Source organism: Diospyros lotus, chromosome 1 (genome assembly GCF_014633365.1).
Source record: "Diospyros lotus cultivar Yz01 chromosome 1, ASM1463336v1, whole genome shotgun sequence".
NCBI classification, from domain to species: domain Eukaryota; kingdom Viridiplantae; phylum Streptophyta; class Magnoliopsida; order Ericales; family Ebenaceae; genus Diospyros; species Diospyros lotus.
In genome coordinates, this window is record NC_068338.1 from 45787567 (window position 1) to 45813116 (window position 25550).

At 30.8% G+C, this 25550-nt stretch overlaps 1 protein-coding gene across 2 annotated transcripts; it reads right to left on the reverse strand.

The window, feature by feature from the left end:
• Window positions 1-1298: 1298 nt before the first annotated feature.
• Window positions 1299-12380, reverse strand: LOC127809260 (cyclic nucleotide-gated ion channel 1). 2 transcript variants are annotated; one of them, XM_052348026.1, is made up of 9 exons: window positions 12197-12380; window positions 11882-11941; window positions 10983-11146; window positions 9031-9598; window positions 8271-8483; window positions 7708-7988; window positions 3930-4041; window positions 2793-3029; window positions 1299-2160 (listed from the first exon to the last, which is right to left on the reverse strand). In XM_052348026.1, exons 3-9 carry the CDS (start codon window positions 11009-11011, stop codon window positions 1462-1464), a joined length of 2139 nt encoding a protein of 712 aa, XP_052203986.1. In that variant the 5' UTR covers window positions 11012-11146; window positions 11882-11941; window positions 12197-12380; the 3' UTR covers window positions 1299-1461. The 2 variants fall into 2 exon arrangements, with proteins under 2 accessions (XP_052203986.1, XP_052203984.1); XM_052348024.1 differs by lacking the exon at window positions 11882-11941.
• Between the last annotated feature and the right edge of the window lie 13170 nt (window positions 12381-25550).

Here is a 25550-nt window from a genome sequence, read left to right on the forward strand (position 1 = left end):
CAACAGTGATTTCAATTTGACAGGTACGAAACCTAATATGAACAAGACACTAGCAATATTGACATGGTGTCAGGATAAAGCATTAGTATCAATGGACACCATATATGCATATATATATATATAGACAACGCAAATAATTATCACAACATATTGAATCCAATAACAAATAAACAACAAATTGTGAAATTCTTTGGCAGAACACAGAAAGTCCCACCAATCAAAGAATTCCAATCAGTGGCAAGCTTAAAAGCGTGGATAGAATATAGAATAAACAAGTCAAGTCTATCAATTGCTAGGTTGAGTGTATTCCAAATATTAATTTAAGCATCGTCTTTGCTGGGTTTAACAAATAGAGGATGGTGAATCTTAAGGTTCTTACATATTTCAATTTAAAAATATATTGGAGATAGATATATGTGAGAGATTTTTATATTTATTAATTTTACGCCCATACCTTTAAATCTACTATTTTGTTTTGAAATTATAAGTAAATGGATCATCGATACAAGCACCCGAACTACAACAAAGACAATAGTCTTCAAGAGTTAAAAGTTATTTGTTCTTGATAATATTATTATATTTAATAATTTAAAAAAAATCACAAAATATAAGAATAATCAATTTTTATTACAATTATTATCGTCTTCAGTCAGTCATCACATCCTTCATAGTTGCCAATAATACAAGCCATCACCAAAAACTTGACTTTTTATTTTATCATAATCTTATTTATACACTAAAATCTTAATTAAAATATAATTAACCTAAATACAATTGTGTAAACTAAGTAAAAAATAAGACTTAACGATAAAACTTGAAAATCTAAGATCTAAATAAAATAAATCAAAAAATAAAATATCCTATCAAAATTATTCCAAGTATAATTACCTAAAAGTCCAAAAAAAGTATAAATTTAAAAAAAAAATCAAATCAAACCTATATCCTAATATGCTAGCTGGCAACATGACTACCCCTTAGGGCAACCTAAGTCAAACCTAAAACTGGAGCTTAAAACTAAAAAACATCTTATTTCTTTCAATATTTTATCATATTGTTGTTTTAAATGACTTTCTGAATGACACTCACTGGAGTTTGGAAGGAGGAAAATTTCCAGACAGCCAACAACAAAGAAATCTCTGTATTTCAGAAAACTTTGACTAAAGAAGGGTAATATTTCTTGTAGAAAGCAATAAAGACCACACCCACCTTTAAAAAATTTAAAGAAAAAAGGAAATCAAGAGAACATTAAAGAAATCCAATCTTGGAAACTACGACAGGAGAAAACTTACACATCACAAGAAAGAGCAAACAACAGGAGATTATCATTATACAACACAATATTTATTATATACAAGGGCCCTGATACCAGAGAAACTACGATTATTTCACCACCCATTTTCCAGTATCACCTTCTCTAAACCAAACCAAAAGTAGTTATAACTAAGTGGATTTTGAGTTGGCCTATTTATCTTCAGCAGTAAAATCTGGCTCCGCCGGCTTTTGAAGCAGCATCGGCGGTATTCGCTCTGGCACCCTTGCTCTCCGTGTGCTGCTCCTCCGAATAAGCCGGAGAGCATTGGCGGCAAACTTTGAAGCGTAGATGGTGGCACCCAAACTCGGCGAGCTCCCACCACCCTTGGCCAGTGCATCTTGCAACCTGTTTTCCTCTTCCCGGAGAGACTCTTCTAGTTTCTTCCTGCAATACCGGCGCCATGCTGCTTGTATGAAACAAGCTGCCCACGTCCTCCACTGCTGTGAGTAAAACCTGAAGGTATGGCGGAGCTGCTTGCTGTTTAGTCGCCGGAATTGTGAGGCGACGAACTTCAGGTCATCGGCCATTAGGGCGAATGCTTCGACTTCCGAGAGGGCTTCAACTGTTCTCGTAGAGATTGGGAGGTTAGAGGAGGAGTGGGGATCCAGAGCCCAGGTGAGAAGCTCTTCGCCACAAAAATCTCCAGCTTTGAGATACTCTGAATTAAAGAAGCCAGTTCTTCCACCATTAGTAGTCACAGTAAACAATTTTCCCCTCATAATGAAGAGCATCTCGTCAACTGGATCTCCTTCTCGCACAATGAAGCTCTCTTCTGTGTAGAGAACAGGTTTTAGGCGGTCACACAATGCATCAAGCAGTTGTTCATCCATTTTTTCGAACATTGGGACCTTATAAACATTCCAAAAAAATGTGTTAGATCTAACTCATCATCTACAAATCCTGTTAGTTTACGTCATTCATAATGCAGAAAGGATTAACCAAAATATCGTCCAACTATTGCAGTGCATTGTCACCCCCTCGCTCTCTTGCAAACGATACAAGGCATTAAATAGCAAACTCATCTAAATTTTAGAAGTATGTTGCTGAAAGTTTAAATCTTATCAATAGCAAAAGCAGAGAAAAAATAAAAATAAAATATAAGAAATGAAAGATTTGCAGAGACCACCACCAGAAGACTTTTGGAATCACCAAACGAGATAGTTGAGGGGATAAAGAAAGACAGCTATATTGAAACATGAACTCCCTTGAGACAAGTGATTCATCCGAACAGAGGCTGTGAGTGAAAAATATGAAGATATCTACTTTATATTAGTGGGGAGGGGGAAAGAGATATAAAGGAAACAGACTCCCTTGATCAAGACAATCGAGGGGGGAAATGGATGATGGGAAAAAAGGAACTTGCATAGCCAAATTGAAATGTGAACTACCTTGAGGCAACTGATTCATCGCAACCAAGACTGCCAACATTATGAAGATTTATAATTGAGAGGGGGAAAGAGAGAAACAAAAAGATACTCACTCTCATGAGTAAAGCCAAACACAGATGCCGCTTTATGTCCCTCCTAAGATCCTTTGGGAGATTACAGATCAGATTCTCTTCATCAACACCTCTAGTTTCCTGCCATCTGTACTGTTCATACCGCCTGATTCGCTCCCTTAGATTATCAGGGAGCAAACGATGGGACATCCACTGTTCTGCATCTCGCCTTTTGACTCTCATCTCCTCCAGCCTTATGGTCGTGGACTGCAGATATGTCTGTTACACCAAAAGTAAATTAGGTGCCCAAGACAAGAATGCAGATCTGAGCATGATGCTTGCATGGAAACATGACAAAGTAATTCTCCAAGAATCCAGACAAGAGAAGGTATTGGGATCAAACTAACAATTTGATGCCAATAATTCCTTCACCTTTATGCATTATAAATACATATGCATGGTGTTATCTAACTTACAAGAAATCACTTCTTACTATCCCAAATAGTAAGAAATTTTTTTTTTTCCATATGCTATCTAAAATTAAGTTGGACAAAAACTTCTAACATATATCATGAATTTCACGAACTTATCAAAAATAATATTTAGGGCTCTTAACTCAAAAAGCATAGAGGAGGATTAATAGGTAAGGATTCAAATAATTCTATTTCAATTTATTGGCCAGTTAGTTTGTTTATACTTCCAATGTATTTTATATGTGAAAATTACAAGCATATTCCCCAACTGTTGAAAGCATGTCCAATTCTTTAAATATTAAAAATCATGGCATTTTCAAATGCGTATAAGCTTCTAAGATAGCTGTTGTTACAACATAGTGGAATCAAAATTTGAAAAAGTCACAGAACTGTAATTAAAGAAGGATCATCCAGTGTCATGAAGACAGTGTCAATGACTGTTCCCTGGAACCATTTAAGCAACCTACTATTCCATTGCCCTAAAAGTGCCAAGACAAAAGCACTCTTCCACAGCAATTGAGTATTAGGTGATTGGGTATCATCTTGATTCATTTTTTTGGATCCAGTGAACCACTTTTTCTCCGTTTACCTCGATACTATGTTAAAAATGTTTGGGCTGTTCCCTATTCACAAATTAGAAATCACACATTCTCAATCTGACAAGCAACAAACCAAGATGAATAACATATAAATGTTCAAAACTAACCTGCATATTTCCTATGAGAAATGAAAATAACACCAAGCCGGCGATAGAAATGAAAACTGCAAAGCAGATTTCCCATACATACGTACTTGTTTTGAGATTTTGACCAAGAGAACTGCAAATTTCAAGAAATGAAAATATGATCACAACTTAATTTTAGAAGTAGCAATTCTCCTTATCAATTCAAAAGACATCTAATGAAATAAGGGCAAGGCCAATTATGCTAAGTGCTGAAAATAAGCACAAATGCAAACCAGAATGCAATCATTTCTAAGAACTATAAAGTGACTGTAAGGATAGACATTTACTAATATATAAATTCAGTAGAAAATGCTACGGACTTTGAATATGGATGAGAGAGAGGAATTAAGCATTGGTTATATCACATCTCATGCTTGTGAAGAAACATTGATTAATGCCGAGTGCTTTGAAAATCCAGCAATCAGTGCAAAACCTCAAGAGATTAGGAAATATAAGGAAAACAGGACTCTGAAGAGTTTATGCTCATCCAGACCATAATTGTGGCCTAGAATTGTGAGAGGTGAGTGAGGTAAATGGGATTCAGAGACAACCCCTTCCAAGTAAATGTGGCATAATCACCTCTATTTTCAACCACTCACCTCCTTCAATAGTAATTAAACCATCTAAAGTAATGGCATCGGGCCCATAAGATTCATCTTCAACTTCAAACATCCAGCATACAAGCTAAAAGAAGATCCATCTTTGACAGTAGGGCATGTATATAAAATGAAAGTTCATGTAAAATTACATATCACAGTAACTAACTAGTTAACTGTTTTTCTTCTAACTAAACCATTTCCATGCTAGTATTGAAATTAAACCGGCAACTTGAATCTAATAATAACAACATATCCACCTTTTATTCCACTATATGGGGTCAACTACATGAATTCTAGACTTCCATGTATTTCTGTCTTTTGTCATATCTTCATTTAGGCTCATACACTTTATATCAAACTTAATGTCTCTCCTAAAGTCTTCTTAGGTCTACCTCTACCTCTTTTTTGACTAATTGTTCCATTTCATCAACTCTCCTCACAGGCGCGTCTCTTGGTCTTCTTCTCACATAACCAAACCATCTTAGTCTAATCTCTCTCATCTTTTCCTCGATTGGCACTACTCCTACCTTATTACGAATAACCTCATTTCTAATTTTATCTTTTCTTATATGGCCACACATACATCTTAGCATCCTCATCTCCACTACGCTCGTCTTTTGCTCATACTGGTATTTGATTGCCCAACATTCTGACTCATACAACAAAAGTGGTCTTATAGCTGTCCCATAGAATTTTTCTTTCAATTTTAATGAGATTTTATCATCACATAACACCCCGATGCATTTCTTCATTTTAGCCAACCTGCCTTAATTCTACACGTGACATCCTCGTGAATTTCTCCATTTTTTTTAATCACTGATCTCAAATATCGAAAATGATTTTTTCTTTGTATGATTTGATCTTCTAATTTTATTATAATATCTTCCACTCTTGCATTCTTACTAAATTTGCATTCCATATATTCTGTTTTCCTTTTACTTAATTTAAATCCCTTAAATTCTAAATTGTTTCTAAACAACTCAAACTTAGTGTTCACTCCCTCTTTTATTTCATCCACCAGCACTGTCATCTGCAAATAGCATACACCATGGCACCTCTGTCTGAATATGTTTAGTGAGTTCATCCAATACTAAAGCAAATAAGTATGGACTTAGTACAGAACCTTAATGCAGTCTCATTATAATTTTAAACGGTTCAGTACCCCCTCTGCATGTTTTGACCCTTATTTCTGCACCATGATACATGTCCTTGAAGGCTTGTATATAGGCAATTCAGACTCATTTCTTCTCTAAAACCCTCCATAATACTTCTCTAGGGACCCTATCATAGGCCTTTTCTAGATCTATAAACACCATATGCAGGTCCTTCTGATGATCCCGATACCTTTCCATTAGCCATCTCAGTAGATATATAACTTCCATTGTTGACCTACAAGGCACGAAACCAAACTAATTTTCCAAGACGTCTGTTTATTTTCTAAGCCTCTGCTCTATTACTCTCTCCCAAAATTTCATAGTATAGCTCATTAACTTAATTCCTCTGTAATTTTCACGGTTTTGAACATCTCCTTTGTTCTTATATATAGGAACCAAAGTACTCTTCCTCCACTCATCTGACATCTTTTTTGATTTAAGGATCGCGTTAAATAATTCCGTTAGCCAGGAGATGCCATCTTCTCCCATGCTTCTATTGGTATATTATTCGGTCCCACCGCCTTATAATTTTTCATCTTTTTTAATGCTTGTCTTATTTCTTTTGAACTTATGCATCGATAAAATGTATAGCTCACGTTCCCTTCGAAGTTACTAAGATGTCCCAACCTAACTCTTGTGTTCCCACTATCATTGAATAATTTTGTGAAATACTCCTTCCATCTCTCCTTAATCACTCCCTCATTCACTAATACATTTTTGTTTTCATCTTTTATACATTTCACTTGGTTTAGATCCCTTGTTTTTCTTTCTCTTGCTTTAGCTAATTTATATATATCCATTTCTCCATCTTTTGTATCAAATCGTTTATATAGATTCTCATATGTTTTTTACCTTGCTTCACTAACAACTCTTTTTGTTGCCTTTTTCGCTTCTTTATAATTTTTTAGGTTTTCTTCATTATTGCACTGATATACAGCCTTATAGCAAGTTTTCTTATTTCTAATTTTCAATTGTACATCTTCATTCCACCACCAAGACTCCTTAAGATTTGGGGCTCTACCATTTGTCTCTCCAAAAACTACATTTGCCGTGCTTCTCAGAGCAGTAGACATTTCCCTCCACATTTGGTTTGTATGTCTTTCTCCATTCCATTCCCTTCCACCCCTTAATTTTTCTTTGAAGATTAATTGTTTCTCCCCTTTTAAATCCCACCACCTAATTCTTGAATTTTGTTTTAAGTGATTTTTTCTCTTCCAATTTCTTATTTGGACCTCAACTACCAAAAGTCTATGTTGAGTAGTCAAACACTCCCCCAGTATCACCTTACAATCTCTACAACATAACCGACCCTCTTGTCTCATGAGGAAGTAATCTATTTGAATCTAATATCCTTTTAATTTATATCAAGGAGCCTCATACTAGGAATGCCTTCGTTTCAATGCTTGGGCCTCAGAACAAGTCTTAGAACGCCTCTTGTATGTCTTTAGAGGCTGATGTCAATGTCCTCCAAAAGTATTTTCACTTTTATTGCAATCTTTAACATTTATAGAAGATTTTACACACATCATATGTGCAGTCATGGCTAGTCTTAATGTGATCAAGCTAGCAAGATTTATAACATCAAACATCTAGCAATCACAAGTTGGGGAAAAACATCTTTAAATGTCAAGAATGTGAAATAGAATACAATGGCATGTAGTATAACAAAAGGAATGATTCAGGGTGAGTGAACAAGCAACAGTCCAGCTTGCAATGGCACAAATATCATGTTTGAACTAATATCATCTATTCTTTCCTCACCAAGGATTCCTATTTACAGCCTACCCATGCCCATATAAAGGAGGGTTGCATTAGGTAGCCCACAGCCGATGTAAAATTCATCGAATCAAACAATATGATGCTTCAATGGATGCACCATTTCTAAAACTAGGACCCACGTGAAAACAAATTCCTTATAGTAGTATGACATGTTTATGCTTTTTTGATAAAAAAAAATTCTATAAGAGTTACTCTATTAAAACTAAAAAGGCTCTTAACCATGCATACCTCAGATTTTGCAGGCCCCACCAAAAGCAGTAAAAGAATTTCCGGGGAAAATCTTCTGATGCAACAATACCAGACTGAAGAGCATCGAGGAAAATTCCAAAATCGAAAGTGTTATTATCAGTTGTCTGTACAGGACAGTAATTATTCAGGAAGTCTTTAAATCCCATGCTATTTGTACAGTAGACAGAAGAATCAAAACATTCAGTCTGATTTCCGCAAGCTTCTTTCCAGCATGTAGTTTCTCGTTCTATTGAAAACAAGTACCAAAAGGCTCCAAGCACCTAAAAGACGTCAAATCACATGTAATCAGAGGTTGGTCAATACAAAAAGAGTTCAAGTACATATAAAATTAAATGAAATCAATTTTTAAATTGCAGTTCAACATCATAGAAACTTAGGATAACCTTTGCATTGAACAAAGTAATTGGTGCAAGGGAAATTCATTTAGAACTTTAAACCTAACAAACATTACGCAAAAGTAGATGACCATATATTTCAGTTAAGCTTAAAGTACATTTGATGTCAACGATAAATATGTAAGTGAAGCTTGCACCCAAACTTACATGACTGGCAAGCATGTAAAGGAAGAGATTAAATGCAGCTCCAGCCCAAGCCGTTTCAGTAAGTATGCCAGAGGTTCTTGTGACTTCATTGTACAGAGGATAAACTCGAAGAACCCTTGGTATGTATTGGAAGAAAACAACAAACTTCAACAGATTCTTTGTATTTAAAGATCTTGACCCTCCCAAGTGTGGGATGACAACTAAAATAACCACCTGGAAAGATTTGGACAAAAGACACACACATAAATAGTGAAACAGGTAGCTAGTGTTCTTTATAAATGAGATAAAAAAAAATATTCCAACTTGAAATTTTGGAAAGATTCTTCAAAAAAATAAAGTCAAAACAGAACATAACAACTCAAAAACTAATCACCGGATACCCGTGCTAGAGAGATTTCACATATCAGATGACCCAAACCAAGAAATCACAGAACTTTGGATTGGTCTTAAGACAGAGTGAAGTATCCAATTTATTACTTATCTTATGACAATTCACTCTGCATATGTGAGGTCATATGCCAGGAAGAAATTATCATTCATCCACGCATGTATAAATCAAACCCTAATACAACATCCATTGGCAGATTCTGTTGCCAAAGAATTTGACCAGGTCAGAAGCAAGGAACAACTGTTAATGAATCCAATAGTTACACCTTATCTGGACCCAACCATTACTTTCTGGAAATAGAATCTCCAATTTTCTGGGACAATTTATGTAACAGCAAAGAAATATAACTTCACCGCAAGAAATCTCTCTTACCTGTGGCAATGGAAGAACTGCAAGAATGTCAATCAAGAAGTATGAGGATAAATATCTTTTTGCTATTGCACAAGCATCTTCAACCAAAACACCTCTTCCAAATACGCGAGATGAAGGTGCAATAAAACCAGTTCGAAATTGAAAGATAATGTGAGTTATATAAAAGATATCAGTGAAAGAACGCAGAACTATAGCCGTGACCTCCAATTTCCGGTCAAACCCAAGGCACTTCTTGTTGTCATCAATCACAGGAATGTAAAAGAATAAAGGATCAATAGAAACAGCAAGCACACATGACAATACAAATATCTTATTCCACCTCTGAAGAAATGGCCCTTGTGGATCAAGAATCTTCTTCCTGGAACCCAATTGTTTACTCGCAACCCTACTTAAAGAAAAGGATTTCAGCAATCTCGTTAAGCTTCTAATCCTATCTGAACCACTTTCCAAGCCTCTTTGAAACTTATCAGACACTGAGTTTATTTTTGTTCTAAAATTCTCCAAACCCACTCCATGATTTACAGAGAATTGTTCCTCTGCACTTCTCTCTGATTTCCAGTCCTGAAACCTGAAGGTGAAACAAAAAACTCAAAAATCAAGCACAGCTACACCAAAAGTAAGAGAGCATTGGCCACAAAGCATTAACAACATCCAGTCTAAAGAAAAGAAAAAATGGATGATCTACAATTTGCTAGCATAGATGACCGCTCTAAATGAAGTTAAGCGAAAGGGGGCAAAAAACCAAAAACAAAAAGCAAAACTAAGGGGAAATTAGACAACCTTTCATTTTTTTTCATTTTCAGTTTCCTTTTCCAGTTTAAAAAATGAAAAACATGATGTTATTGATACCTTATTTTGTTTTAGGTCTTCTTTTGATTCCATGTAATTTTTTCTTCTTCTTCCTACTCTCCACCACAAGTGGTAATTGCCAAACCAAACAACTCTGTAGGAGTCCCTGACAACTCTGACTAGCAACAAACATTACCAGTCATGGGAAGGAGCAGAGAAATGGTGGGTAGGGGAAGAAAAAGAAAACAAAATGGAAAATGTGGAAACCTATTTCTGACATTTCCATTTTCTACAAAAGTTTTCAAAATTTTTGAAATAGAAAACAAGTAATCAAACGCTATTTTCTATTTTCATTCCCAAAACTTTGGGAAAAAAAAAAACTAAAAACTGAACAGGAGAGCCAATCAAACAGGCCCAAAACAATGAATCACTTGCAGGGTCATGGACAGACCATAACTTGGGAGAGAGGCCAGAGAAACATTGTTACCATCTAACACTTAATGTACCAAACCAAGTAAAATCATCCAAATTGCAATATAGATTAGGATATTACATTTGGCCAGATAACCATCCTTCTGTGGCAATATCTTCTGCAATCAGGACTAAAGCTGGAAATTTCCCCTGTGGTTCTTTCTGACCACTACCTCATCATATTACAGTTGATTTTTCAATGACAATACATTGTTGTCATCTCAACTTTCAAGATCACAAGTTCAAGTCTTCTGCCCAGGGATCTTGACATTTTTAAACAAATTCCGTTCATACCATGATATGTGGTGTATCGAGCAATGGTATGCAAAGAAAAGCAGTGAATTTCACAGAGCTGGTGAAGTCTGCATTGGGAATTTTGCATATGAAAACTCTGTATTTTAATGGTGATGCCACACCGGTGCCGAGACCACTAGTAATAATGTTTTTCCTGGAAGAAATAATGTTTGCCTGGTGCTACCAACAATGTGTTTGGACTTTTCTGGAATGCTAATATTTTGCTGTTTGGCTAGAAAAATTAATCCAGTCTCTGATATATTTCCTTCTACATGCAAGATAAGCATTTACAAGATGGAATTCAACAGTAATGAGATATGATAAATTTAGGGCATCACCAAACAATAACAAAATTACTCGAAATAGTCCTTACAAGGTATAGGGAGTAAAAAACTAACCTCACAAACTTCTCTTGCTTGTAATTCATGACTTTAGCAATATATGACAACGTGAACACTAAATTCTCAACCTCTGAATTAGTAATCAGAAAATTACTGGTGCTTCATATTCATGTACTAAAGTTGTTATCAGTATATCATCCACTAAGTGCTGGGCAGCAAACCTGGAGATATTAAGACAACAGAGTCTGCTTAGATATATCTCTACTCTTCAAAGCAATTGAAGTATTAACTAAAGAGCAAAAATAAAGTTGAAATTTTAACTAGCTAATACTGCATGACATATAAGAAAATGGTCGTGCAATATTGGGAACAACACATGCAATGTTAATATCTTAGCTCCTCACATTGAAGAGCTACATTTTTTCAATAAAAGAAACAGTAACCTTAGTCCTCTCTTCCCAACAGTTAATGGTAAAAAAATTCCTTTTCTTTAATTCTGAGAGGGTTTATTGAATAAAACCCACTTGGTCGAGATCGGTTAACATATAAACTGACTTCATATTTAACCCTACAGTTAAAAAATTGCAATAACGTTAAGTAAATTAAATTATCCTAAACAGTAAGGGCCATAACTTGGACTAAACGACATGCACACATAATTACCAAAGGTTCAATAGTTAATTGACCCATGGATATAGAACCGAATACTTCCAACCAAAATTCCTCTTGTTAGAAGAAAATTAAAATACATAACCCTCAAAATTTGCTTTCAAACTTTTCATAATCTTTAAAATCCAAATCAACAAACATTCTAGGAATACACTATTTCTTGTTTAGCTTCTCAACGCAGATATAAGACTTCTATAATAAACTTTATAATCCAGATCAACAAAACTTTTATCAGAACAAATATGTAACAAGCATTGAAAGTCTGAAACACATTTCACGAAAACAACCTCGTATTTGTCTTCCCTATATCATTTTCACTTCTCCGCAAAAGGCATCAAAATCAGTCTCTGTAATTCAATCAAAGTAAAACATAGAAACTTTCAATCTGACAGATAACTACATAGAACTAACAAAACAGTCTTCGATTCTAATCAAGACAACTCTCTCATCCAAATAGGCAAAAAGTACAATTTCACTTGGATCCTATCATATCCTATGCTTTCCGGATACTTGGTGAAATGCAGAATTAGGCCACGACTGAATAAGAACACAAGCGAAGTCAATAAAAACGAATGCAGAGAAATATGGAGATAGATCATTACCGGCTCAAAGACTTTTGGTAGTGGACACGAGAGAACTTCGTTGGAGTTGCGAGTCCACGATGCGCTATGATCAGAGAGGCGAAGGAGGAGGAGAAGAGAGACGAGAGGGGAGAGAGATGGGGCCGGGAAGAAAACGAAGCTTCGCGGAGACTTCTAGGGCGGATGCCGTCTTTTCTTTCTTGAGTTTTATTTTCATTTTATATAGATATTGGCAGTTCTTTTATTTCAGACAGAAAAAAAGCAGATACGGAGAGAGAGGGGGGTTGAAGAAAAAGACATGGAAAGGGAGACTCGTAAACGTAACGAGTCCAAGCGAGTAGAGTCTAAGAAATGACAAATGACAAACGAGCCCAATCAAATTCTTTGTGTTTTGCCGGTCCCAACCTGACCAACCGGAAACAAATTCAAATGGGTGCGATTCCCTCCGGTTACTGTCCGTCCGGTCTTTCCGGTGGGTGCCACCTTCAAGATTTTTTTTTATTTTTTTCCATAAACCAGTCCTTTTATGAGCAATCTCTCTTTTATCATCTTTGTGCCAACTTTTAGCGGCGTGTATTCAGAATGAGGAAATTAAAAAATCTATCGGTCTTTGCTTTTTTTGATTCAATTTTAGTTTAATGTTCTAAAAAAATAAGCACTTTGTATAATCACCACAAAAAATTGAACTCAACTTGAAAACTGTATCAAATCGAATCAAATACAAACTTCATCATATTATATGCATATAAATATATTTTCTCTTTTATTAACAGTATCATATAATATATAATATTATAATTAATTAACACTAGTACCCACCATTTGGTTTATTTTTTCAATCCCATAAATTATTGCATTGAATTTTTGTGTGATAACAATTATGATTATATAATAGTTCTTTTTTGTCCCCATAAAAAAGGAAAAAAAAACTTTATTTTTCTTTGAACCAAACAAAGCAATTCGGTCTCACTTTAATTTTTCATTTTCCTTAACTAAACATTTTCTATATATTAAAAAAATATATATATTTATCTCACATTAACCATTCCCAAACATTAAAACTTTGTATGAAAACATCTTCATATTTTAGTTGCTAATCGTTAACTTTTAAACTTTTATTTTAAATACTAAAATTTAGATCAACCACGTCATTTTAACTAAATAATTTGTATAAGTAATTGATTTTATAATTAAAAAAATATTGCAGTTACTTCATTGATGGGGATTAAGTACAGGGGGCCACTGGCTACTTGTGCGGACAGTGCAGGCCTGCACGGTCTACTTGGTCTGAATGCGTGCTGGAATTTGCTGTAAAGACGACTAACAAATATATATATATATATATATAATAAATATTTTACGAAGACTCCAAATAAAATAGTACAGCTCAGCCTACGACTTGCAATTAAAAAAGATTATTAAACGTCTATTCATAATGAGTCAATAATACTTAAATTCAGTAAATAAGTAGGAAAATATATTTTTAGAACTAAAAAACGTATTGATATATATATATATAAACTGAAATATTTAAAGATATAACACTTGACTACTTATAATTAACTCACGTTCCATTTTAATCCCATATTAGGAGGGATTGTCTATTTTCATTTAAGACACGTTCCTCTTAGCCATTAACTTATCTAGCCATCAACGTCATTTATTTTATCACAGAAGGTTTTGATTATATTTATTTATACTTGTTGAAGAGACAGGACCAAGCCAAACCGTGAATTTACGTTTTGATGTCAAATTATCGTTCCCAGGTTTAGACCGCTCAGTGGCTTGACGCGTGGCATGGAGACCACCCATTAAGTTTGTAGCTTGCTTCCTCCTCTATTTTGAAAGTATCACTCGGTTCTGTAGAAAGAAAAGAAAGTAACAAATCTACAGGGCTACCTAATACAAATGCCATTCATTCATTCATTGCCACTCATTGGCTGTCATCTCGCTTGGAACAGTTGGGTATGATTATTATAATGAGAATTTCCAGATTTCTGATTATCATTATCATATATCATCATTTATATTTTTTTTAATGTTTAGGTTTTGTATTTTAATATTGTTGTACATCATTGACTTGGAAAAATAAGAGGTTCGCAGCTTCTGGGTCCAACCTAATTTATATTGATTAAAATTATGTTATATAAATTTTAAAAATAAAATTATCACTCAAGACTTAATCAATTTAAAAGTTTATTAAGTGATATTAATTATCCTACAATTGAAAACATTTATACAATAATATTAATACCAAATTTATGATAAAAATAAAATAAAAGTCAAAACTCGTATTTTCCCTATTGAATTTTACATAAAAAGTCTATCATCCCCTTAAATTTTAAATTTGACATATTTAATATTTAATTGTTATAATTTATATTTATCGACCACCTAATTTTGTTTAAAATAATACATAAATTACAAGTAAGATGAGCTGAAAAGAAAAAAAAATAGAAGAAAGAAAAAACATAAAAAGAATCGACTGAACTGATCCTTCATTCCCTTTTCATTTTTGATTATTGTCTTTACTCATGCCTCTAGTCTTCCATTTTCCATCAACCCAAATAGAAAAAATGAGTCTCTTATTGGCTGTCATTATCTCAACCAATCTTAATCCATTATCTTTGCTCTAATTAGTGACTTGCAAAGTTGTAATCGACCCATTTTTCTCTATTTTTTTTGTTTTGATCGGCAATTAACAACCTATCTATTTGTGAGTTTATAATCTGACAATTACTAGGCATAGTATTTTGTTGCTTTTTTTTTACATGTTTAATGGTAAGTTTATTACACACTCAATATTAATTGAATAATTAAATAGTTAATATGTATAAATTATAAAAATTAATTATGTAATATATCAAATATAAAGTTTAGGAGAGTGGTAGGCTTTTCATGTAAATTTACAAAAAAAAAATATGAATTTGGCTTAGAATAAAATCCATGATCAAATATTTAAATTAAAATTTAAATAAAAATTATTCATATATTATGACAATAATGATGGTATTTAAATAGTTAAAATTAAATTATTTGAAATATCTCAAATTATTATTATATTTTTAATATTTAAAAATAAAATAAAGGACAAAAATAAAATTTTAAAAAATGATTGATTCAACTACTCCAGTTTGACCGTTCAACAATCACGACCTTTGTTAAAAAAAAAAAAGACAATCAAATATTAAGAAGTAATGTTTGACCATGAACTGCGTTGATTTTCTGGTTGGGTCCTCGTTCAAGTGGTCCAATGAGACGACGGGGTTATTGAGAATAACCTAAATATACATAAATTAAAAAGAACACACTCAGGGTTAGGGTTGCTCGCTGCTTGCCTCATTGAGAATAACCTAAGTCCTCGCTGATGGAGTTATTGCCAATGAGACGAGCAGAGTTTATTAAAATAAATAGGCAACGTTTATTAAAATAAATAAAATAAAATAATATCAAGATAAATTAAAAAAATTAGATTAAAATATAAAATTGTTAAGATAAGATTGTAAAATATTTCAATACTTTTATTGAACTATTTGTTAAATTTTTTAAAATTTATTGAGAACTATATATTTTTTATATATATATTTATTAAATGCACATGATAAGTATTAAAATAATATTTTTTTATTAAAATATTCCTATTATCAAATTCATTCAAAATGATATATTAACATTAACAACAAATTTATGATTAAAAAAATACTTTATGATTAACGTGAATTGTCAAAAAATAAAAATAAAAATAGTATTTTATTTTCTAAATTCATTTAAAAATAAATTCTAAAAAGGCTTATAAAATATAAATAATTATTGATGAAATTAAAATAATTCCACTTAGATAATTGAAAATTGTCAAAACATATTTTCATAATAGATAATAAAATATAAAATTGAATAAAATAATTTAAAAAATTAATGAAGAGAATTTGTATTAGATAATAAAATACATATATATAAAGAGAGAGAGAGAGATAAATTTAAATTTAAAAAATCTGTTAAAGGAATAATATCATTTAAATTTAAAAAATTACCAAAACATAAAGTAATTTAAAAATGTATTAAATGACATTAATTATAAGATTTAAATAAATAAGTTATTTTAAAACCAACCTTATTATAAAAATAAGATTTAATAAATTTAAATTTTAAAAATATATTAAATAACATTAATTATCCTAAATAAGGATATAGGTAATTTACATCTAACTGTAAAACATCAGATAAATTTATCTAAAAAAAGTCAAATAAGAGGTCACATGAAATTTTTTTTGAAAAATATCAAATAAATTTAATAAATATATTAAAAAAGATAAATATCTAGAATGTTTCTTATGCCTAACATTTTTTTTCTTATATCTTAATTAATAAGTAATACCTTAAAAAATCGTGCTAAGAAAGGCGCAGTTCAAGAATGAACTAATGAGGGTCATTTGGGCTAAAGGGGAGCCGAGAGCACATTTGAATGCTAATTAATGGGCCCAATAGTTGTTCAACATTGGCCCAACTGAACCTAATAGGCTTGGAAATTTTTAAAGATAGGCCCAAATTGTTTATTAAGAGCCCACAACCAGAATAGGTATAAGTAAAATAACTTGCAAATAGCCCAAGTTGATCATGTTTGGTCTTTAAAACGGTTCGGATATTTTGATGATGATCGGTCTGATTTGTACATGCATGGCAAACCTTTAGAAAACCAAAAGAATTCACCTTAAAGAGTTAACTCAAGTTAGGTAGGGGTTAACACGGGAAAGGATTAGCATAATTAAGGTATAGTTAACCATAATTGACTTAATTAATTAAACTTAATCAAGTTTAAGTGGGATTATAAAATTTAATTAAACATTTAGTCTAGGAGATTAGGTCTATCTTGGATAAAAAAAAGATAATCCCTACAAATTATGGATTGAGTTAAATACATAAATAATCACATAATTTTATATTTTATTATTACTTAATCACTGAATTTTAAAATATTATCCATTACTCACTCATATTTCAAAATTAGTTTTCATCTGTCACTCATTAACTTTCCGTTAGTTGGGTTAACGGTTATGCACACGTGGTGCTTACGTGAATTGATTGTGCATTAACTATCAATCACAATTTATCATGTGTACTACCCTCAATTCCCACCAAACCCACTTCCTTCTCCATCCCCCTTCATTTTCTCTCTTTCCCGCCGCTGTTGCCCCTCATCTTTTCCTCTACCACCAACGTTTTCTCCACCCATCCTCGCCTATCGCCTATTCTCTGTCTCTCACTTTCTCTCTCTCACCTACTTGTATTGAGGCCTCATTGGTTACCTGATTTCGCAGATATGGCGTTTGTGCAATGGGTGCAACGACGAGTCTACTAATGCTAGCAAAACCAGATGTGGAAGAAAGATGATGTAGGGGGAAGGAAGGAGGAGGATTTGGGTTTCATGGCGACAAAATCAAGAAATAAAGGGGGTCGGTCCAAGAGAGAGTAGGCGAGTGGAGGAGACACCGGTGACAATGACAGGGCGAGAGAGAGAATGGGGGAGGGAGGAGGTGGTGGGTTTGGTGGGGATTAGGGGTAGTATATATGGCAAATTATGATTGAAAGTTAATGCACAATCAGCCCACATCAACGTCACGTGTTTTTTTTGTTTGACACAAGTGCATAACCGTTAGCCCAATTAATGAAGAGTTAACGAGTAATGGATAAAAAATGAATTTGAAAAATGAATAACTGATAATATTTTAAAATTTAATGATCAAATAATAATAGAATACAAATTTTATTGATTATTGATGTATTTAACTATTATAGATTGATAATATGCTCGATAGCCACTTTTGGCCTCCTCTTTACTTTTCAATTGGTAATCTATTATTATTATTATTATATTCTTACATTTTACCGTATTTTTAAAAGTTAGGATAAACTATCCAGCGAACTAGAAACTACTTAAAAAAGCTGGTCAATTGAATGGAGAGAGTTTCTCCCACCATTGGATGTCGGAGGCTAGGAGTGAACTTTGTGCAACAAAATTTATTAATTAATTTTAAATTATATAAATTCAAACATGGGTATTTTAATTAAAATATATATGGATAGGTTAATCTAAAATAATTTTATTTAATTTTTTATTTTAAATTTATTTATCCAAATAACACAATTTTTAACTTTAAATATTATAAATGAAATAATATCAAATGTGAATAATTAAAATTAGAACTTTTGTAGACATACTTTGATGTGTTAATTTCAAAAGAAAAATATTTGAAATATATAGTCAAATTTCAAAATCATTTATCCATAAAATACAATTTTAAATGTAAAAAATTCAAATGAATTATTTCAAATTTAAAAATTTATAAGGTATATTTTGATAGGTTAATTTCAAATTATATGTTTTAAAATTTTTAATTTCAAAAACTCAAATTTCAAATAGAGACAATTGTTTTTAACCCTTTTATGGAAAAAAAATGTTTTTATTCCTCAGACAAACAAATTACACTTTATAGTTATTTTAGATGTCAATTTCGATTGTGATTATGAGTAGAACATATTAAGACAAATTTGAATTGAAAATTGTGTGAATAAATTAAAATTGAAACTCACTTTGGGCTTAACTGCCCAATGAAACTCTATCGGCAAAAATGACTATAGAATGTAATAAATTTGTTGATGGTAAAGTTTTTTATTTTATTTTTTTAGTGAAGGGGTTATAACCAAATTTTCTATTTGAAATGTGGTTAGTTTTTGTAATGTTCACTTAAGAATAAGAGTGAGCATTTGTTTGGTTTTATTATCAAATCGATTGAATTAGTTAAATCGGATAGACCAAATATATGTTAAAAATTGAATTAAACCGACATAATAAATTCTTAAATTGAACAAATTAGAAAATCAAAATAATAAAGTGCAAAGACAGCATCGTTTTTAAAAATTCAATCAATTTGGTTATTTCGATTTTTTTTTTTAATATGAAGATCGAACCAAGTCAAAATAATTGAAATTGCCAATTTTTGAAAATCAAACTAAATCGATCACCAATTTAAACTAAACTGAATCCACAATTTAAATAAATTCTATTTGATTATTTTGATTTAACTAAAATATTACTCATCAAATTACTAAAAAGTTATCATGTGGTATCTTTTGCATGCAAGTGAAATTATTTTATTAAATAATATACAGATTGAATAACTTTAGTAGGGTATTTGTCACTGACATTGATTTTTATTCATTCTCCCAAACAATGCCACTTTATTATGACGTTTGCAAGCCATTAAGGCATCAAATTGGATATACAATCTGGGTTGTAATGGCCACACGACATTATTTTTCGATTGCCATGGAGGCAACTTTGGACGAAGAACTGTCTAGGATCTTTCTGCAAAAACAACATTCAATAATTAAATTTTAAATTGTTAACCAACTATAATAATTATATTATTAGTCAAATAATAATTATATTTATAATATTATAATTATTATAATACTATATTTAAATTAATAGTACAAAAATATTAAAATAATATAATACTTCGTAAAAAAAAAAGAAAAGTACAACAATATAAAAATGGATGATAAAATCGAGTATTGTATAACGCATAATTCCCTTAAAATAGATTTGTCGTCTCATCGAAAATGCTAAAGACTAATTGGTGTCTATTTCCCAATATACAACGGTTTATGGACTAAGAAGTTAACAAAAACTTTAGAGTCTTATAGCGAATTGAAATACTAGTTGAACACTATTAAAATTAGAAGAGTGAGAATTTTTAGAAAAATAATTCTAGCGTGAATTCTTTCACTTTTTATTGTTTTATAATAGAGGAAGCCCTCTATTTATTATAGCGGAGGAAGGAGAGAAGAGACAGAAGGAAAGACGGCTAACTGAGGGAAAAGCCATGGGAGGCTTTGTAGCCTCCCTTAATTATATAAATATATAATATTTTTATAATATATAATGAAATAGACCCTTTTATATATATTAAGAATTGAAATAGTAACTTGCATAGTATTTCACATTATTAATTTTAATCAGTTATCTCATACAGTACGTGCATAGTGTATCCTCGTAATTCAATGTATAGTGCATATTTTGTATTTTTTTATTTCTTTTACTTTTACAATAATATAAATTATATATTATAATACGCTTGCCTCAAATCATTTTTTAATTAATTTTTCATTCATTCATTTATCAATTTGGACATGTGAATATACAAAATTCCAAATGTTCCAACAAAAACTCATTGCCAATGCATTCTAATTTTGTGTTTTGTCGTCGGTAGTATTTTTTTCATGTTTTAATTTTGGATTTTGAGTTTTGAATTCATTTTTTATTTGATATTTTGAGTGTCTATTTTGAGATTTTTGAAAATGTTATTTTTTGTCATTTTAAAAATTATTTTTTAAAATAGAAAACTAAAAAACCTATTTGCTTTATAATTTTGGAAAATTGTTTCGTGTTTTTTTTTTTCTTTTCTTTTTTTCTTCTATTCTCTAACGCCTTGCATCTTCTCCATTGTCGACGACCACTATCGGCCGAAGATTCATATAATCAGAACCTATCATTAGAAACTCCAAATCAAGGGGGTTAACATACACAAAAATAGGTTAGGTTTAACAGTTGAATTTTTGTATATCTAATTTTTAATTTTCATCCAACACCTATATACGCACTGCTAGTCGCCATATGCCACTGTGGCCGGTGATTTTCGACGATCATAAGCAACCACTCGACACCCAATGGCTCATCAACTAATATACCCACAAATTAGCAAGATCCAAAGATCAAATCTCTTTAGATCTAATGATGAGGAACAATCAAGATAAGAGAACCAGCAAGATTGAATGGCAGGGGGCGATCGATTGCGGCTCGTGGTTGTGACGGAGATGGCGGAAGGCGATTGAGAGATGAGAAAAGACAAGAGGGAACTAGCAAGATTGAATGGCGGGATGTGGGCGATCAACGATGGCTTTTAGCGGTGGTGAGCAAGGTCGATGGCGACTCATGGCATCGACGAAGATGGAAGGCTCGGTTGAAGGCCGAGGCTTAAGAGATAGAGAGAGATGAGAGAGAATAGATATCTGTGAGATTAGGGGGTTCGGGGGGAGGTTAGCGTTTTTCGTATTTTTGTATTTTTAGTGTGTTTTCACTGAAAACACTCAAAACAACAATTGTTTTGGGTTTTCTTTATAATTTTTTTATTGTTTTCAAAAATGAGTTTTTTAAAATAATAAAGTAAACGCATTTTCAATGTTTTAAAAATTTAAAAATTCAAAAGGAATTGAAAACAACAAATATATTATATAAGAGATATATATTATAAAAAAATGGTATTGATAGAAAAATCATGATCCACCAAGTCATCAAATTTTAGATGTGTTATGTAATTGGGCTTGATTAGAATATTCGTAACGATTTAATTGAGTGACTTTCAGGCATATGGTTTGCCACAATTTGAATGTCGCAAGATGCATTTTGTAGAACACAAATATTATTGTATTCGGGGACTGACTTTTCTATTTAAGTGCGTGATATTATGTAATTGTGTGATAAATTTTATTAATATATCGAAATATAATTGTATTATTTATGCCAACCTATGTGTTATTATCTTAAAGAAAAAAGTTGTCCAGTCGAATACATATTTTTGTTCTTATACTTTTACGTTTTATTTGTGATTATTCAAATTTTTTGTTGTTTTAATTATACCATTAGACTATATATTTTCAAATCAATTACATACATCGGTTAAATCATAAAACACATGCAATGAAAATACCCAAAATACCCTTTATGCACGACCACTGTTTCCACCACAACTATTCCTTTAGTGATCGATGACAAGGCAGGAGATGTGGCTCGTGACAAGTATAGATAAAAAGGTGCAGGCTGACAATTATGGTGGACTATAAAAATGACTATTAACTATGGCGAAGGGCAATCGACAGTAAAAAAGCATTGGTGATGGCAAAAGGTGCAAAGGTTGTCATTAGCAGTGGCAGAAAATACAAAGGTTGTCATTGGGCGGTGGCAAAAAGTGTAGAGGCCGTCGATGGCAATGGTGGAAGGCAAAGAGGCGAATGAGCCTTCGATAAGGGAAGACAAGTTGGTCAAATGAACGGTTGGTTGCTTGACTAAAGAAAAAGATGGACAATCAAAGGCACTCTTGATCGACTAATGGTCTTATCTTGACAATTGACTTCTTGTTTCGTCCTTCCAATTGGTGGTGCCTTCGATTGACTGTATTTTTTGAAACAAGCCTAGGGTTTTTGCAATACCAGTCGTTGTTGTCGCCTCTTCACATCCTTTTATTCTCTACAACTTCATTGCCATCGACAGCCTTAGTTGCCAGTTGTCCGTTGATTACACGCGACATGAAACTTTGCCTTTATTAGCTGCTCAATGTGCCCATTGCAGACCGCAAGCCGCATATTGGAGGCTTTATGCGGTGGCCATCGAAGAATAAGAAATACCATGGAAGAGACGAACCATCAAAGGCACAGCTGATTGACCGTTGATCTTTTCCTGTTGATCGACCTCTTGCACGAATGTAAGGGGTAGTTTGGGTATTATAGCGTTTATATGTTGCGTGCTCTAATTAATGTGTGTAATTGATTCGAAAATATATAATTTAAGGATATAATTAAAACAACAAAAAATTTAGATAATCATATAAAAAAATATAAAAGTACAAGGGCAAAAATATATATTTAGTCAAAATTGACCTATCAATAGTATTAAGTTATTTCTAAATTAAAAGATTTTATTTTCAATATCTAATAATTAATTTTCCTGCATGAATGTAATATATTGAATTAAGTTATTAAAATATCTTATAATTAATTTTCTAAATTAAGTTATTACTTCCGGCTTCTTGGCCAAAAAAAAAAAAAAAGTTACTTCCGGCTTTAATTATTTACTAGTCGATCACCCATGCAATGCATGGATATTGTAAAAAAAACAAAATCGTTAAAGCAAAAGTTGTATAATTTAGTAGTTACAATAAATGAAAATCACAATAAATAAGTAAAAAATAAACAAAATAATCGTGTTACAATCATGAGAATACAACAGAAGGATTACAAATTTTGAAAGATTTCCTTATATACATTCAAGGGTAGACGAACAATAAAAAGCACATAACTCTATCCCGAAATCATGTAAAAAATAAACCTAAATTAACATGTAATACAATAAGCAATGTGTAAAAAAATACAAAAATTACACGATAACAGTAAAAAAGAATAAACGATAACCAACCTCTTTATTCTAAAATATGTATTCAAGAGTAGACTTTTTTTTTTTTTTTAATTTTCACGTGTATTTGTCTTATATGTGCGTACCACACGAATCCTCAAGGCTTAATTTTTCCTAGTTGCATTCATATCACTCACTTGACAGAATAGTGGTGCTATGTTACACCAGAAGACCAAACTGGATAAAAAAATACAATTAAAATTTACTAAATAAAAGTAAATAAGAAGAGAAAATTTAAGAAGAATAATTGAGAAATAAGAAGAGAGGAAATTGAAGGGTTGAACAGGAATAAAGAAGAAGAAAAGAGAGAGATATTTGTTTTCTTTTATTATTTTTTCTTTCTTCAAATTCTCTTATTTCTCTCAATTTATCAAATCACATGTCACCATTAAGTTTCCTTTTTTTTTCCCACGCTTTGCCACACAATCCGAATCTTACTTAACATAATTTTCAAAATACAAATTTAATTTGTATTTAATTTCCCCAAGTCCAACATATAGCACATCTTCGGAGTATACCAATGGGAAAAAAGAGAATTAAATAAATGACACTAATTAATTAAGTTGAAAAATAAAATTATGACATTTAAAATTATAAAAAATAAATTTAAATTAATTAAATTGTATGTAAAATAAAGATAATTTAAATAATCAATTAATTATAAAAATAATAATAATCAAATTTTCAAAATTGATTATCCATACATAACTTTATATATTTCTCCTAATAATTAATTACCACATTTAAGATAGATCAAATTTTTAAAGAAGTAAAAAAAAATTAAAAAATAAAATTATAACATTTAAGTTATATTTAAAATTATAAGAAAATAAATTTAAATTAATTAAACTATATATAAAATAAAGATAATTTAAATAATCAATTAATTATAAATGGTAATAATCAAATTTTCAAAATTGATTATTCATGACTTTACATGTTTCTCCTGACAATCAATTACCACATTTAAGATAGGTCAAATTTTAAGAAAGTAATAAAAAATAAAGTTAAAAAGTAAATTATAATATTCAAATTATATATAAAATTATAATATTTAAAAATATAAAAAAAATTAAATTAATTAAACTATATATAAAATAAGAATAATTTAAATAATCAATTAATTATATAAATGATAATAATCAAATTTTCAAAATTGATTATCCATATATGACTTTATATATTTTTCCTCACAATCAATTACCACATTTAAGATAGATCAAATTTTTAAGAAAGCAACAAAAAAAATAAAGTTAAAAAATAAAATTATAATATTTAAGTTATATATAAAATTATAACATTTAAAATTATAAGAAAATAAATTTAAATTAATTAAACTACATAAAATAAAGGTAATTTAAATAATTAATTAATTATATAAATAATAATAATCAAAATTTTAAAATTAATTATGCATGCATGACTTTACATATTTCTCCTAACAATTAATTATCACATTTAAGACATGTCACATTTTTAAGAAAACAATAAATAAAAATAAAGTTAAAAAATAAAATTATAACATTTAAGCTATATATAAAATTATAACATTTAAAAATAAATTTAAAATAATTAAACTATATATAAAATAAGAATAATTTAAATAATCAATTAATTATATAAATGATAATAATCAATTTTCAAAATTGATTATCCATATATGACTTTATATATTTCTCTTGACAATCAATTACTACATTTAAGACAGATTAAATTTTTAAGAAAGCAAAAAAAAAAATAAAGTTAAAAAATAAAATTATAATATTTAAATTATATATAAAATTATAACATTTAAAATTATAAGAAAATAAATTTAAATTAATTAATTATATAAATGATAATAATCAAATTTTCAAAATTAATTATACATACATGACTTTACATATTTCTCCTAACAATTAATTACCACATTTAAGACATGTCACATTTTTAAGAAAATAATAAATAAAAATAAAGTTAAAAAATAAAATTATAACATTTAAGTTATATATAAAATTATAACATTTAAAATTATAAAAAAATAAATTTAAAATAATTAAACTATATATAAAATAAAGATAATTTAAATAATCAATTAATTATATAAATAATAATAATTAAGATTTTAAAATTGATTATTCATATATGACT

Coding starts and splice junctions, on each gene's coding strand:
- LOC127809260 (XM_052348024.1), bottom strand. CDS start 11,011: ATGAATTACAAGCAAGAGAAGTTTGTGAG. Junction 9,599..10,982: donor AAGCAAGAGAAGTTTGTGAG/GTTAGTTTTTTA, acceptor TTTCACCTTCAG/GTTTCAGGACTGGAAATCAG. Junction 2,161..2,792: donor GTTTGGCTTTACTCATGAGA/GTGAGTATCTTT, acceptor AATGTTTATAAG/GTCCCAATGTTCGAAAAAAT.